At 36.3% G+C, this 15,889-nt stretch overlaps 1 protein-coding gene across 1 annotated transcript in view; it reads right to left on the bottom strand.

The window, feature by feature from the left end:
* The window catches only part of PHC3 (polyhomeotic homolog 3), an 82,514-nt gene that overhangs the window by 40,769 nt on the left and 25,856 nt on the right, over positions 1–15,889 (bottom strand). Inside the window, 2 exon segments of the mRNA XM_049629612.1 lie at positions 323–1,194; positions 8,535–8,781. Of these exon segments, the coding sequence (XP_049485569.1) occupies positions 323–1,194; positions 8,535–8,781 (1,119 nt within the window).

Genomic DNA, 15,889 nt, shown 5'->3' with positions numbered 1-15,889 from the left:
CAGATGACACTGGTTCAAATGCATTCCCTTGGGGAAAAAAAATCAACTCTGTAAAGATAGCAGATGGATTTGTTTAAATAGTAATAAAATTAACGAGGGACTTTAATAACCATCACAAATTATCAAGCATGCAACCATACTACAACAAATGGCATTTTTTTTTTTTTTTTGCCCATATAGCATGTTTGTCAGACACTGACAGATGGAAATTTCAAGCTTTTTAAATTCATAGGCATTTAGATCTAGCAATATAACATAATGTGGGAAAAAAAGTTTTTACTCTCAGTTCAGCAAGAAAGTCAAAGAGCTTCCAAGGGCTTACCACTGGTGGATCAACAGGTGCTGGTGGTTGTACTTGTAGGTTTACCGCAACAGTCTGTGGAGGAGGAAGAGTCTGAAATGGCAACTGGACCAAAGCTTCTGCAGCTGGAAGCTCCTCTTCTGACACCAAAGCATTCTGCACCAAAACCTGGCCCTGGGATAGAATTTCAGGCTGCACTTGTAAAGACTGCATAGACTGCAAGGGCAGTGGTGGAATCTGAGCTGGAGGAGATGTCGACATCTGTGGAGGGGTTGCAATCGGGATTGGAGAGGACTGCAGGGTTGAATATGGCTGGTGTGATGTTGGAGACACAATCTGCTGACCTGGGGACACCAAAGCGGACTGCTGAACTGGGCCAATGTGTACGACAGGGGAAGCTGGAAGTGGAAGATGGGATGGAAGATTCAGCTGTGCTGTAGGTTGCACCTGATTAGCAGTGGACTGCTGCAGGTTTGACCCTGGCTGGAGAGCTGATGACACAAGAGGGTGTGGCTGAATAAGTGCTTGTGGATGAATAATTATAGTAGGAGACTGACTTGGTGAATGAGGCGGTGGAGGAGACACCACTACAGACTGCTGTGCTGACTGTGACTGGCTAGGAGACATTGTTAAAGAAGGGGGATGGCTCTGAATTGGTGAACAATGCTGTGACTGGGCATTAGTAGGTGCTGGAGGAAGGCCATGGTTTTGAAGTGGCATACAGTGCTGGGATGGGGGTGGGTCTTGAGTTGGATTCTGAAGTGTGATTGGCTGAATTTGCTGTTGCTGCTGTTGCAATATCAGCTGATGATGGGAAACCTTGGGAGGTGGTGAATGAAGAGGAATCTGCTGATGTTTTATTAGAGGATGAGGCTGAATTGGAGGATATGAAGCTGTGAGAGAAAAAAATGACAATTAGTATTTTTTCCAGAAATATCATAAACATTTTTAAATAAATCTAAAGGAGGCAAGTTTTCACATCAGAATGTCATAATCTCCAGAAATCTTTTATAAGACTTTCAGACAAGAGTGATTTGAAAATATAATAACAACTTTTCCTCAGAAAACTATAAAGACTTCAAAAAATAACCTTACTGTGATAAGGTCAAAAGAAAAACTGCCTAAAGCAATTGATTCATACATCTGAAATATACACACGATTTATTCTTATTAAATTTTATAAGTCATCAGAATATCTGCAGTAACTTAACAAAGTTTATCCATCTGAATTCCTTTTTGGGGAGAAGAGAAGAAGTACCACGAACAAATGTAATATGTATATAAGTAACTTCAAAGTCATAAATATGCAATATCAAAATTCATAAATGTCTCATCTTTTCTAATCTATGTCTAAATACTCTTCCAACTAATAGTCAATGTAATTATTTATAAAGCTTCCCAAATAACTTTCCAAATTTGAGCCAGGATAAAAAGTTGGTATTATTTGACTCAGAAAATGTTTTGTATAAAAAGTAAATTCAGCTAAGCAAAACACGTGTCAATTCTGTACCACTGTTCAATAATCACTGTAACTAAGAAATAAAATCTCAGAGGCCATTCCAAATCTAGGAGAGCATTAGTTTTGCTTGCAGAGAGAATCCATGCTGTCTAAATAAATGATCTTGTTTAACTTCTCTCCCCACCCACCAAAAATAAAAAAACCAACAACAAAACCTACAGTGATCTATCACTGATACTATCAGTTTTCTCCACACAGGAGTCACTCACAAACAGGGATAATATATGTAAGAATTAGCAAAATCAAGTAGTAAATATTTGTCCCATCATTATGCTTCTTCTGCATACTAGTGTGTATGTTTACACAGAGGGGGATGCTGGGGAAATCCTGTTTACTTAAAAATGGACACTAGTTTCACTAGAAGATAAACTGAAAAGATTGCTTAATATCATATAAAAGCTATATACACTTAAAATAGGTCTAAAGACTCTGCAACATTTTCTTTAAATCTCAGAATGTTAAGATAAACCTTGCATCTATCTATTTTTGTACTTAACCACATTTGTGGCAAAAAGCCTTATGAAACCTTGTAACAACTTTAACATTCTTGCATTTGGTTGGTTATCATTTAAAACTTGGAGATCCTTTAAGGAAATTAACATCTGATTAACATCTCAAAAGAGAGGGTTCAACAAATATCCACAAATTGTATTAAGAAAAATGGAGATTAGGTCTAAAATTTCATTTAACAAAATAATTCTCACATAACTAGCACTTCAAATTAAGACTGAAAATTTTACACTAGTACTTTATAAATGTGTTGATAAAGATTATATTATAGAACAGTCAATAAAATCTTGAAATTCTTTTTTTTAAGCTTTTTTTTTTTAAGATTTATTTATTTATTTTGAGAGACAGATATGGAAGGCTCATGTGCACGGGGAAGGGGCAGAGAGTCCTCAGCAGGCCTGATGCAGGGCTTGAGCTCCCAAATGGTGAGATCATAACTTGAGCCAAAATCAAGATTCAGATGCTTAACTGACTGAGTCACCCAGGTGCCCCCAAATCTTGGAATTCTAGAGAGTGCCTTTTCTCCAAAGGGCTCAAGATACTATTTTTCCTCTTTTAAATATAGGGAAATAGAGTTTTTTCCAGGATAACAGCAAAAGCCCATTTTAATTCAACTTTTTAAGTTGTAATTAAAATTTACCACTCTTTTAAGTTTCTTTTTAAGTTTATTTATTTGAGAGAGAAAGAGAGCATGAGTGGGGAAGGGGAAGAGAGAGAGGGAGAGAGAGAGAATCCCAAGCAGGTTCTGTACGGTCAGCACAGAGCCCGATGCCGGGCTTGAACTCACAAACCGTGAGATGATTACCTGAGCCCAAGTGAAGAGCTGGATGCTTAACCAACTGAGCCACCCAGGAGCCCCAAAATTTACCATATGATTGAACTACAATGTACATCATATTTATGGGAATAAAAATTCCTTCTCAGCTCTAGCAAATAAGCAATCTTTTTTTATATTCTAGAGCTGATAATTCAATACTCTCTCACCTAAATTTGATGAGACATCAAAGTGAGTCTATATATTTTATATTAGTCCATAAGTCCAACTGATAAGCATATACATTACAGAATAATTAAGAGAATATCTGAAGCAATACTTCTTTTTACAAGAAAAGCCCTAGTGTTCTGGAGAATATCATGTTTGTTAACTTCTCTGATTTTAATAAATATTATTGTTAAGATGGGCTTATATTTGGAGAGTTGATTATCATACTCTCTCACATATGTAGAATTCTTTATACAATTACTTACAATTAAGTATATTATTAATTACACGTTATTTTTTTTAATGTTTATTTAATTTTTTGAGAGAGAGAGAGACAGAGTGTGAGCAGGGAGGGGCAGAGAGAGAAGACGACACAGAATCTGAAGCAGACTCCAGGCTCTGAGCTATCATATCAGCACAGAGTCCGATGCGGGGCTCAAACTCATCAACTGTGAGATCATGACCTGAGCTGAAGTCAGATGCTTAACCGACTGAGCCACCCAGGCACCCCAACAATTACACGTTATTGTAAATTATTAAACATATTATTTTATTAAATAGTTATAGCAACCCCATGAGGCAAACAGGGTACTATGATAATCCAATATATTACAGATGAAGAAACTGGGCAGTTAAGTGCACTACCTGAAATCAGCTGGCTATTAAGGGGCAGCACTGGGTCTAAAAGAACCCATAGCCCTAGCTGAGTCTGGCTTCCTCTTATGGACTGAATGTTTTTGTCCCCAAAAATGCGTATGTTGAGACCCTAACCCCTAATGTGACTGTATTTGGTAATGGGGCCTCTAAGGAAGTAATTAAAGTTGAATGAGGTCAGAAGGGTGGAATCTTTACAAGAATATACATCAACATCAAAAAGCTCAATATCCTCTCTCCTGGCACTCAGATGAAAGGCCATGTGAGGACACAGCAAGAAGGCAGTCATCTGCAAGCCAGGAGGAGAGCTCTCACCAAAAACCAAACACTGCCAGACCTTGACCTTGGGTTTTCCAGCCTCCAGAACTGTAAGAAAATAATTTTCTGTTGTTTAAGCCACCTAGACTATGGTATCCTTTATGGCAGCCTGAACAGACTAGCATAGGCTTTTCACTACATATTAAATCCATGTCTACAGAAAGTGGTATATATTTTTTCCAACTAAACTGATTTTGTTTAGAAAATTTTGTTTGGAACTGAAAGCTCTAAACTAAAAGCTCTAAAAACTGCTATAAAGACTTGAACTCGAATACAGTTCATGATAATATTCAGATATGTGGTTGTTGTTCACCTTTATTTTATATATTAAAAATACATTAACTATGAAGTGAGAACTACACATTCAAAAAGAAATGATGAGGGGTGCCTGGGTGGCTCAGTCAGTTAAGCGTCTCACTAGATTTCGACTCAGGTCATGATCTCACGGTTTGTGAGTTTGAGCCCCATATCCAGCTCTGTGCTGACAGTACAGAGTCTGCTTGGGATTTTCTCTATCCCTCTCTGTCTCTGCTCTCCCCTACTCACTCTCTGTCTCTCTCTCAAAAATAAACTTAATTTTTTTTTTAATTTAAAAAAATGACGGAAAAAATCAAATGATTTTAGCACCCTAGAAATAAATATAAAGAAATAATAACCATGTCCATTATAATAATTATTAGTCTATACTGCATTAGGACACCAGTAGATTTTTCTCATATTTGAAAGCAACTTATAGGAATAAGCATTTTTCTAAGGAAAAAGACAAATTACCAATTCAAGAATCTCAAAAAAGAAAAAAATCTTCATTTCAGACTAACTTCCCACCAACAAGTGCAGAAAAACTAAGAGTGGAAAAATACAGTTGTTTCCTAGACAGGAGATATAAATTACTTTGCATAACTGCAGTGTAAGGCTTGAATGAATTTATAAGTTTGGTAGCTGCAAAGGTTTTTGTGGCTGAGGGTGTTTCATTGGTTTTGTTTCTAATCAACAACACCATGGGAAACTGGAGTTTGGTTAGTACACGTTAAGAGATCTAAATTTGGAATTGAACTGTCCTGAGACTCTGATGGTTTTAGCCTACCTGTCTCCTCCATACACACATAAAATACTGGCTATCAGAGGAAGGCAACTATAGGGATACTATCACACTATCAATGAAAAAAAAGGGGAAGAGTAATTGTCAACTTAGAACCAGGTATTGGGACTCTTGATTTCAGCTCAGGTAATGATCTCAGGGGTTTGTGAGTTCAAGTCCCACATCAGGCTCCACAATGACAGTGCAGAGCCTGCTTGGCATTCATTCTCTCTCTCTCTCTCTCTCTCTCTGCCCCTCCCTCCCCTCTCAAAATAAATAAACTTAAAAAAAAAAAAAAAAAAAAAAAAAGAACCAGGTATTGGGAGTTCAGTAGGACTGAAAATCTAAAAGTAGATCTCCTTGCTTGAACTCACCCTGAAAGAGGTCCTAGCTTTCTTTGAAGGTAGCATTCTCTTTGGTAGTAAACTAACCCACCCTTCATTATAATCTATCATAACTGTAAGAGTCACTAAAAACTGTCCCCTAAGCAGTCATTTCAAGTGCAGTGGGTCACTGCTTGTCCACACTGACTCCTCTATTAACACTGGCCAGAGGCTGGTTTGAGGCTGAAAATACTCTGGACAGTACAATACAAAAATCCTGTTATCAAGCCATACAGAGAACAGCACCTAAGCACACATATGTTTATAAAAAAGAATTCACACCACACTACACTATGAATGGATTTATTAATTTATACATTATAACAAAGCCTGTACTTAATTTCCAAAATTCAAATGGAAAAAAAATCAACTATTAATCCAACAAATATTTACTGTCCATCTACTGTAGAAAGTGTTTATAAGGTACAATTTATCGCTGTCAAGATTAAGGGATGAAAAGGTGAATCTGAAAAAAGGATTAAAGGAGTTAATAATTGTAAAGTACTTGACATGTAAGTGCTCAATATTATTATCTTACTCTCAAAGAGCTTACTATCTAGGGAAAAGCTAAGTATATAAATAACTATAAAAGAAAAAGGACCATGAAGAAGCATAAAAATGCTATACAAGTTCAAAGTGATGAGAGATTTCTAACTAGGGGAATCAAACAATTACAAGACACTGAGGTTGGGTGCTGAGGATGCTGGCAATATTAACACAGAGGAAAGATGTAAGAGAAATAGGTTTAGGTGAAGAAAAAGGAGACTTCAGTAATATAAAATTAATCTTTAAAAAGTAATGCAGAGTTTTAAAAAGAAAGAAGACGCTTACTTGATGAAGTTGATCAAAGGAGGGGTTTTTTAAGTTTATTTACTTATTTTGAGAAGGACATTTATTAGAAATAACTTTTTTTTTTAATTTATTTATTTTGAAAGAGAGAGAGAGAGTAGGCATGAGCACACAGGGGAGGGGCAGAGAGAGAGAGTGAAAGAGAATCCCAAGTGGATCCTGAGCTGTCAGCACAGAGCCTGCAAGGGGCTTGAACCCATAAACCATGAGATCATGAACTGAGCCAAAACCGAAAGTCAGACACTCAACTGACTGAGCCACCCAGGTGCCCCAGGAGGATTTTTAATGAAACATATGTGATGTCTAGCCCAGTGAATGACACACACACACACATACTTTCAATAAACAATAGTTGAAATAGCTATTGAAATAACATATGCAGATATATATAGGAGAAATCTAAGTATGCATGAGAAGCAAAGGAAAGGATCCAGCATGAGGGAAACAAAAGATGCTGTAACAACTACAAGAAAAAGTCAGGTGCTGGTTAAAAAAAAAAAAAAAAAAAAAAAAAAAAGATGCAAATCAATGACACAATCAGTGTTAACTTTAAAGTAGAAAGCAGATAACTCCTTATCTTATTATAAGTGAACAAAGCTCAACACTGATAAATTCTGAGATGAATAGAAGAGATGGTAAGGAAACTCATGCTGGATGGCCCCAACATTTTCAGCATGAGAACCGTGAAACAGTTATCTGTGGACAGCAGAAGGTTTCAAAGGTTGATGAGAATGAAAATGACTTAACTGACTGCCTGACATCTTCCTCTCAGAAATGAAATAAAAGATGGAAAAAAAGCAACACGGTAAGGGAAATAATTACACAAAATCCTTAGTTTTGGAAAGTGGTAAACTCCACTCACTAATGACAACTTTAAACAAAAAATATGTGTGCTTTTTTTTAGAGGTTTTAATTTTGTTCCACTAAAGCATATTAAATAAACTATAGACAAATCTTTTTTTTTTTCTTTAAAGCTAGAAGGTTTTATAATAACAAGCACTGACAGGATGTGGAGAAAAAGGAACCCTCTTGCACTGTTGACAGCAATGCAAACTGGTGCAGCCACTGTGGAAAACACGATGGAGGTTCCTCAAAAAATTAAAAATAGAACTATCCTACAATCCAGTAATTACACTAATGAGTATTTACCCAAAGAATATGAAAACACTAATTCAAAAGGATACATGCACCCCTGTTTTTGCAGCATTATTTACAATAGCCAAATTATGGATGCAGCCCAAGTGTCCATCCATAGACGAATGGATAAAGATGTGTAGATATATACAATGGAATATTACTCAGCCATCAAAAAGAATTAAATCTTGCCATTTGCAACAACATACATAGGGCTAGAGAATTTAATGTTAAGTGAAACAAGAGAAAGACAACTACCATATGAATTCTTCACATGTAGAGTTTAAGAAACAAATGAACAAGGAAAAAAAACCAAAAAAACAGATTCTTAACTACAGTGAACAAAGGGTTTACCAGAGGGGAGTGGATTGGGGGATGAGTGTAATAGGTGATGGAGATTAAGAGTACGCTTATCTTGATAAACAGTGATAAAGAGAATTGTCAAATCACTACACTGTACACCTGAAACTAATATAACACTATACATTAACCATAGAAGAGTTAAAAAAATTTTTTTAATCAAATAAATAAAAAATAAAAGCTACTGGTTTTACTAGTATAATGGGAGACCAGCACACAATGAAGATGTTAATCAAATGTTAACTGACCAAAAAAGTTTATTTTATTATTGTAATTTGTTTTAGCTGTTGGGCTCTTTTGGTTTCCCTTTTTTCAAGCTACAATACTGACTTTTTGTAAACTCATGAAATTCACATTTTAAAATGTTTTAAAAGCATTGTTCTTGTTCAAGTAATAGACATCTTTTGTATGAATAATGCAACTATTTTCAACAAGTTTTATCCTACCTGGTGCTATTAACTGGTGAATACTTGATGTCCGAGTGACAGCTGTGCTTCGTGATTCCAGACTTGGACTTTCTCCTTTCTTATTACTTTCTGGAGAAGGATCTCGTTGGCTGATTTTAGAACTGGTCACTGTTGTTTTGTTATGACAAATTGTCAATGACTGAGTTTGACTAGTGCTTTTTGGCGGACCATTCTGTGAGCTAGATAATACACCCAACTTCTGGCTGCGTAATGTTAAATTCTGAACCTAAGAACCACACAACAAAAAATAAGGATGAAACAGATGGTATTAATTGAGATGTGATAATCATTACCATTATAACAATGACAACAAGTTTTTATTACACTTTTCGTACATAAAGTTCCACTTTAAACAACTGATTAATCCTAAAGGAAAGGGGAGTTAGGACTCTAAGTAATCATACCTTAAATTAAGGAAAAAAATTTTTAGAAGACATTAAGGGAATCATTAAGAACAACATGAAAACAGTATGTATATAACAAATGAACTATGAATATGAGGAAATTACTATGCAACATACTGCACTTTGAAGTTACCAGCTCAGAGACAGCCAAAGGGAGGGGAGAGAAGGGTATTCCAGATACGGGAGAAAACCTGAGCAAAGGTGCAGGGCAGAAGAGCCCAGGGTGCATAAGGCAAGAAGGAGCAATTCCTTCAACTTCACTTTGACTTCTCTAGGCCAAGATTGTAAAACACTGAAGGTTACAAGGGCCTCATGTTACATGGGCCTCACTGTTACTACACATACAGTTAGGAGAGTGCACAAAAGATACTGTCATCCTCATATAGATCAGAAAGAGGTACCAAAAGGAAAAAAAAAGACCCATTCTATCGAGATTATATGGAAACAACTCATCTTGTTTTTTTGTTTTTTGGGGTTTTGGGGGAGGGGGGCACTCATCTTGTAAATAAGAAAACTAATTCATCAAATCACCTACCCCATTGTGATAATTATGAAAATCATTTTCCATTAACTCCTTTTTAAAATCCTGTTGTTATGTAATACTAACTTGTCTCTGAGAACTAGATCTTGTGAACTGACAAGAGTGTGCACAGACTTGAAATGGCTTATGGTCAAGGCTCCTGTCTACACCCAGGATTACTCTACACATACTGCCAGTCTGGATGGTAGCAAGGATCATCCCAATGACTCTCACCTGAGGTTTATAACATTTCCAAAGAGCAAGGCAGAAAATGCCTCTCCAAGAGCTGCCTAACCTTTCACCTATCTGGAATGAATGCATTAAATACATTTATGCTAGCACACGGCATGAGTAGGAAATTAAAGTAAAAGATTCTAAAGTGACAAAGCAAGTGAGATACTGCTGCTTTATGAACACTCCTCAGTTTCATGTGTGGTCTGTCTCTAGAACTGTATCATTAACTGATACTCACAGGCGATCCATTCTCTTCACAAGTGCCAAATGCAGTGTTCAGCCAACGACAGACACTAAATAAATGTTTACTTCAGAGCAGTTGAAGCTTAAATCATTCTATTCTGAGCTACTGAAAAAAATTTCTAAGTGAGACTACATGGAGCATCTTCTCTGATTTTTGTCAAATACTCCATAGCAATGTAAGTGGACTAACAACTGCTGTGTTACGAAAATTTAATGCAAAAATAAAATGTGCTAAAATCCAGGTTTCTAAGCTTGCCACTGAAAGCCCTCCACAGTCTAGGTCCAAACCACTTCAAGCTCATCTTCCACTACTCCAATCCACAATATTCACTCTAGCCAAACTGTTCTGCTCACCCTTCTCCAAACACATCTTGTACTTCCTTGATGTACTCGTTCATGTACTTGAGCCCTTGACTCAAGTTTCTCTTGCCTAAAATGCCAAATACTTCCTCAAAGCTGTCTCCTGAAGTCCAATCCATTCTTCAAGGCCCAGTAAAAATCACACTGACTCTCCCAAAGAAACCTCTACAAAGTCCCTAGTTAGAAATAACGTCTCCTCCGTCTAGAATGCATTTCCCATTGAAATTGGATCATATTGGCCTACAGCACTGACAAATGTCTAGCTTATTTTAGAATTACTAATGTCTCTGTCAATGAAATACTGAGACTCTGGCTGGCAGGCTCTCATCTCTGACATGCATTTTTATACTCCCCACAGCTGAGTGCTACAGACATAACAGAAACTCCACAAGTCTGAGATAGTCTCCTATTTCTGATTTTAAAATATATGTTAACTGGCTCTTATTTATTTTTTTGGTAAGTATTTAGTTCTATTTATGTTTTTTTTTTTTTAGCAAACATTAAAATCTGTTCATATTTAACCAAAAAAAACTCAACAAATACCTAGTAGAGGCACATTAAAATCTTTCAGGAAGCAAGGAGAAAGAGCCTAAAATTTAACATCTGCCATAATTGATCTATAAGGTGAACCATATCACAATAATAACCAAAGGTTGAATTATAATCTAGAAAACTTGAAAGTTTTCTTTCAAATGAAAAGCATATTCACAGTAAATGAGGATTTCACACAATGAACGCTAAACCTGTAGCAGTCCATTTCTGTAGAATCATACACCTTTTCTTCTAATTTTACTTTCTGGAATTCTGAAAGAAAATATATGTGTGTCCTTATTATATATTTTATAAACTATATATTATTTATATGAAAAGATAAATTTTAGAATATGGTTGTAATAGCCATGGTCATCTCGGTTTATATGTTTACAATAAATTTCAAATATGTTAACTATACTCAAAGTATGTTACTGAGTTAATTTAGCTGTTAACAGAAAGATCGACATATTCAGATTTCCTTGACAGAGCTTCCCTCTTGAGAAGAACCCAACCTTTCTAGATACAGAATAGTAAGGCACTCTAATGTCCAATTTGCTTTCATCGGAACTTTTCCTATGATCAAATTATGGAAACGTTCTGACTTTTAAAAATGTCTAGGTTTCACATGACTTATTTCTGCTAATTTCACACATTACATTTTTACAGTGGATTCCTCAAATACTCTCACATCAATTATTTAATTTGTTTCTAACAAATAGCGCGTGAATTACTATAGCATCCCTTCTTTGCAGATGAGGAAACTAAGATTTAATGTCAGACTGCTAACAGTGGAGTTGAGTTTCTAGTTTTTATTTTAAGCTTATTTATTTATTTTGAGAGAGAGAGTGATGAGAGCACACCAGGGGGAGGGACAGAGAGAGAGAGTAGACAGTCTCTGCACTGTCAGCACTGAACCCTATGCAGGGCTCAAACTCAGCAACAGTGAGATCATGACTTAAGCGGAAGTCGGAAGCTTAACCAACAGAGCCACCCAGGCGCTCCTGAGCTTCTAGCTCTTAAACCCAAAGGGCTGTTTTCTTCTCAATTCTAAAAGCATTCCCCCGATAACATTGGTAAGATTTGTTGCTTTTAGTCCTGTATCTTTCTGAAAATTATATTTTTTTACTTATTTTTATTTTCTTGGTCATGGTAGGGAAAACGGATGGAGCATTTAAAATAGTAAATAAGGGGGGGGGGGGGGGGGCGGCCCTGGATGGCTTAGTCGGTTGAGTGTCCGACTCTTGATTTCAGTTCAGGTCATAATTTCAGTTTGTGACTTGGAGCTCCACACTGGGTTCTGCATGGACAGCATGGAGCCTGCTTGGGATGTTCTCTCTTCCTTTCTCCACCCTTCCCTGCTTTCATGCACGTGCACTCTCTCTCTCAAAAATAAACATTAAACATTTTTTTAAATAAGTAATTGTAATCAAAGGTAAGATATTCCAAATTTCTTATTTTTGGATAGTATGCTACAAATAAAATTTTAATACAAAGAAAAAATTAACTGTTATACCAACTTCTGTAAAAGAGTATTAAAATAAAATGTCAACTTTGGTATTTCTCAATTATAAATTCATTGTTTAAAAACTTTCAAATATGGAGCTCCTGGGTGGCTCAACTGGTAAGCATCCGACTTCGGCTTAGGTCATGATCTCACAGTTCATGGGTTCGGGCCCTGCGTCTGGCTCTGTGCTGACAGCTCAGAGCCTGAAGCCTACTTTGGATTCTGTGTCTGCCTCTCCCTCAGCCCCTCCCCAGCTCGTGCTCAGTCTCTCAAAAATAAATAAATGTTTAAAAAAATTTTTTAATATAATAAAATAAAATTTTCAAATATAAGTTTAAAAATTAACAAAGTGGAACACAAATATTTCAAAACAGCCCTGAATTTGAGGAAAGAATATTCAAAGTATTAGCATCCCCTACCACTGCCAGTTTGATTCACTGCCATTTCAAAACCACAATAAAGAAAAAACATTTGTAGATAAATTCCTAAAGGTCAATCCATTCCTTTAGTTTCTCAAAGTCTATCCTTGAATTAAGTCAGATCATCACAGAGCCAAATACCTGTATCACATTGACCTGAATCCCAAAGAGTCACTTTTATAAATTATTTTGACTATGTTCACATTTAAAGATACTACTAAAGACACTGTAAGATGTTTTCTCCATGAGAACCCACAACACAACTCTAGAGCACTCTAGAGAGCATGTAGTTGTTTCCTTAACAACTGGTTTATTCTACCTTGGAAACTATGAATCATTTAAATGGTTGTCTTTCTCTCTTCACTATTAGCTACTTGAAACCTAAGAACCAAATTCATGACTCATCTTTAGATACTGTATAACAAAAATGGTGATTAGTGGCATGTGATAGGTGCCAAGCACTATGCTAAGTACTTTATGAGTACTGTCTCATTATTCCTTATAACAACTCTGAGCTATTTTAGTTTACAGTGAAGAAACTGAGGCTCAGGGCACCTGGCTGCCTCAGTCTGTAGAGTGTGTAACTATTTTTTTTAAGGTATGTTGTATGTATGTATGTATGTATTTAGAAAGTGAGAGAGCACAAGTTGGGGAGGGGCAGAGAGACAGAGAATCCCAAGCAGGCTCTGCAATGATAGTGTAGAGCCCGACACAGGACTCGAACCCACGAACCATGAGATCATGACCTGAGATGAAGTTGGATGCTTAACCAACTGAGCCACACAGGTGCCCTGGGTGTGCCAACTCTTGATCTCAGGGTTGAGAGTTCAAGCTCCACACTGGGTGGAGAGCTTACTTAAAAAAATAAAATAAAAAAAAAGTGAGGCTCAGCCCAGGTAATAGTAACAAAAACATCTAATGAGTGCTACGTATCAGATATTGTTCTATTTTTCAACTATTAACATATCTAATCCTCACTACAAAACTTTGAAGTAAGCATTTTATAAATATTTATTTTATACTGTTGAAACTGAGGCAAGAGATCAATGATATACAATGAGAAAGTGGTAGAGCATGTATTCCAATCGGGAGAGTCTGGCTCCAGAGACCAAACTTATAACACTACGCTACACTATGACCTCGTCCAAAATCAATCAACTGTTAAGTGACAAAGCTGGCAGTTGGTGCTGAAGTCAGAATCTGAACCCGGGTCTTTCTATTCTTCCCTTTGCAAAAAAACTACTGGGTGCCTATAATGTTCTAGACACTAAATACATCTACTATTCATACTTCAACTTACCCTGCAAGTATGTATGACTATTAAACACATTTGATAACTTGGCTAAAGTTATACAACTAATAAATAACTGAAGTGGGAGATAAAATTAAGTCCATGGAGGACTTCATGCATGTAATTTGATTCGGGAACCTCACTCCTAACTCCATGCCACTTTCCTATTTTAATTTCTGCTTTTTTCATCCATGTTTTCAATTTTTTTATCTCGTTTTATTATATGCATCTTGTAAATCAACTAGAATTTTGTTGGAACAAAGTCAATCATTAAAAAAATAAACATATTCTGGAGGTTGATAATGGTCTTCCTTTATTAGGTTTACAAAACCAAAAGAAAACAGGAAGATCATTACTTCAACAAATTCACTCCACAAAGATATATCAAAAAGGCTCACAGCTCAGGTCATGATCTCCTGGTTTATGAGTTCAAGCCCCATGTAGGGCTCTGCGCCGCCCCTCTCCCACGTGTGCGCATGCAAATACTCTCTCCCCTCTCTCAAAATAAACTTAAAAAAAAAAAAAAAAAAAAAAGGTAGGAGCTCAAAAAACAAAGTTAACAAAGGTTTCATTTTGTAAATATGGAAACTAAAGTACAACAAAGTTAAGGAATTGTGGAGGGCTCACAGAGCACATTAGGAGAAACCTGACCACCATCTTTATATTCTGATATATGCAAAATGGTCTTTATTATTCAATAAATAATAAAGAGGTTCTACAAAAAGTATCAAAGAATATTACTACTCTCTCATTTTTTACCTTTTACCAAAAAATTGAGATTAAAAATATAAAGCTAAGGATGATTCTAAGATACACCTATTTCTGCCATACGTATCTAAAACATTTTTTATGGAAAAATACCTAAACAGTATCTATCATACAAAGTATTATTCTATACAATTGTTTTCACTTAAAATTTATTCTGGGTGCCTGGCTGGTTCAGTTGGTAGAACATTTGACTTTTGATCTCAGGTCTGTGAGTTTAAGCCCCATGCTGGGTTATAGAGATTAGTTAAAAAAATAAAATCTTTAAAAAAACAAATTAAAACTTATTCAATTTAATTCATTTTAATCTTTACTGAGGTGTAACTTACATACAGTAAGATGAATAAACCAGTTCTACTGAATTTTGATATATGTATACACCATGTTACCACCACCCTAATGAAAATACAGGACATTTCCATCATCCTAAAAGTTCACCCATACCCTGAACCAGTCAATCTCTCCCACATTCAGTCCCAGGTACCATCAATCTAATTTTTTCACGATAGATTAGCTGTACTTGTTCTAGAATTTCACATAAATAGAATCACAAGGTAGATACTGTCTGGTGTCTGCATTATTTGCTATTATAATGTTTCTGAGATGCATCAGGAGTTTGTCCTTTTTTATTTCTGAGTAATACTCCATAATTTGTTTATCCATTCACCAGTTTAAAGACATTAGTTGTTTCCAGTTCAGGGCTATTCTGAATAGAGCTGCCACAAACATTCATTTACACATCTTTATATGGCTATGTTTCCACACCTCTCAGAGTGAACACCTATAAACAGAATTGCTGGGTCATATGTTAAGTATATGTTTAACTTTTTTTTAAATTTTGTTTGTATTTATTTATTTTTGAGAGACAGAAAGAGACAGAGCATGAGCAGGGGCGGGGGGGAGGGGGTGGAGAGGGGTAGAGAGAGAGGGAGATACAGAATCCGAAGCAGGCTCCAGGCTCTGAGCTGTCAGCACAGAGCCTGATGTGGGGCTTGAACCCATGAACCGTGAGATCATGACCTGAGCTGAGGTCAGACACTTAACTGAATGAGCCACCCAG

Source organism: Panthera uncia, chromosome C2 (genome assembly GCF_023721935.1).
Source record: "Panthera uncia isolate 11264 chromosome C2, Puncia_PCG_1.0, whole genome shotgun sequence".
Lineage (NCBI taxonomy): Eukaryota > Metazoa > Chordata > Mammalia > Carnivora > Felidae > Panthera > Panthera uncia.
Note: the sequence above shows the minus strand (reverse complement) of the source record. Positions and strands in the feature narration are given on the sequence as shown.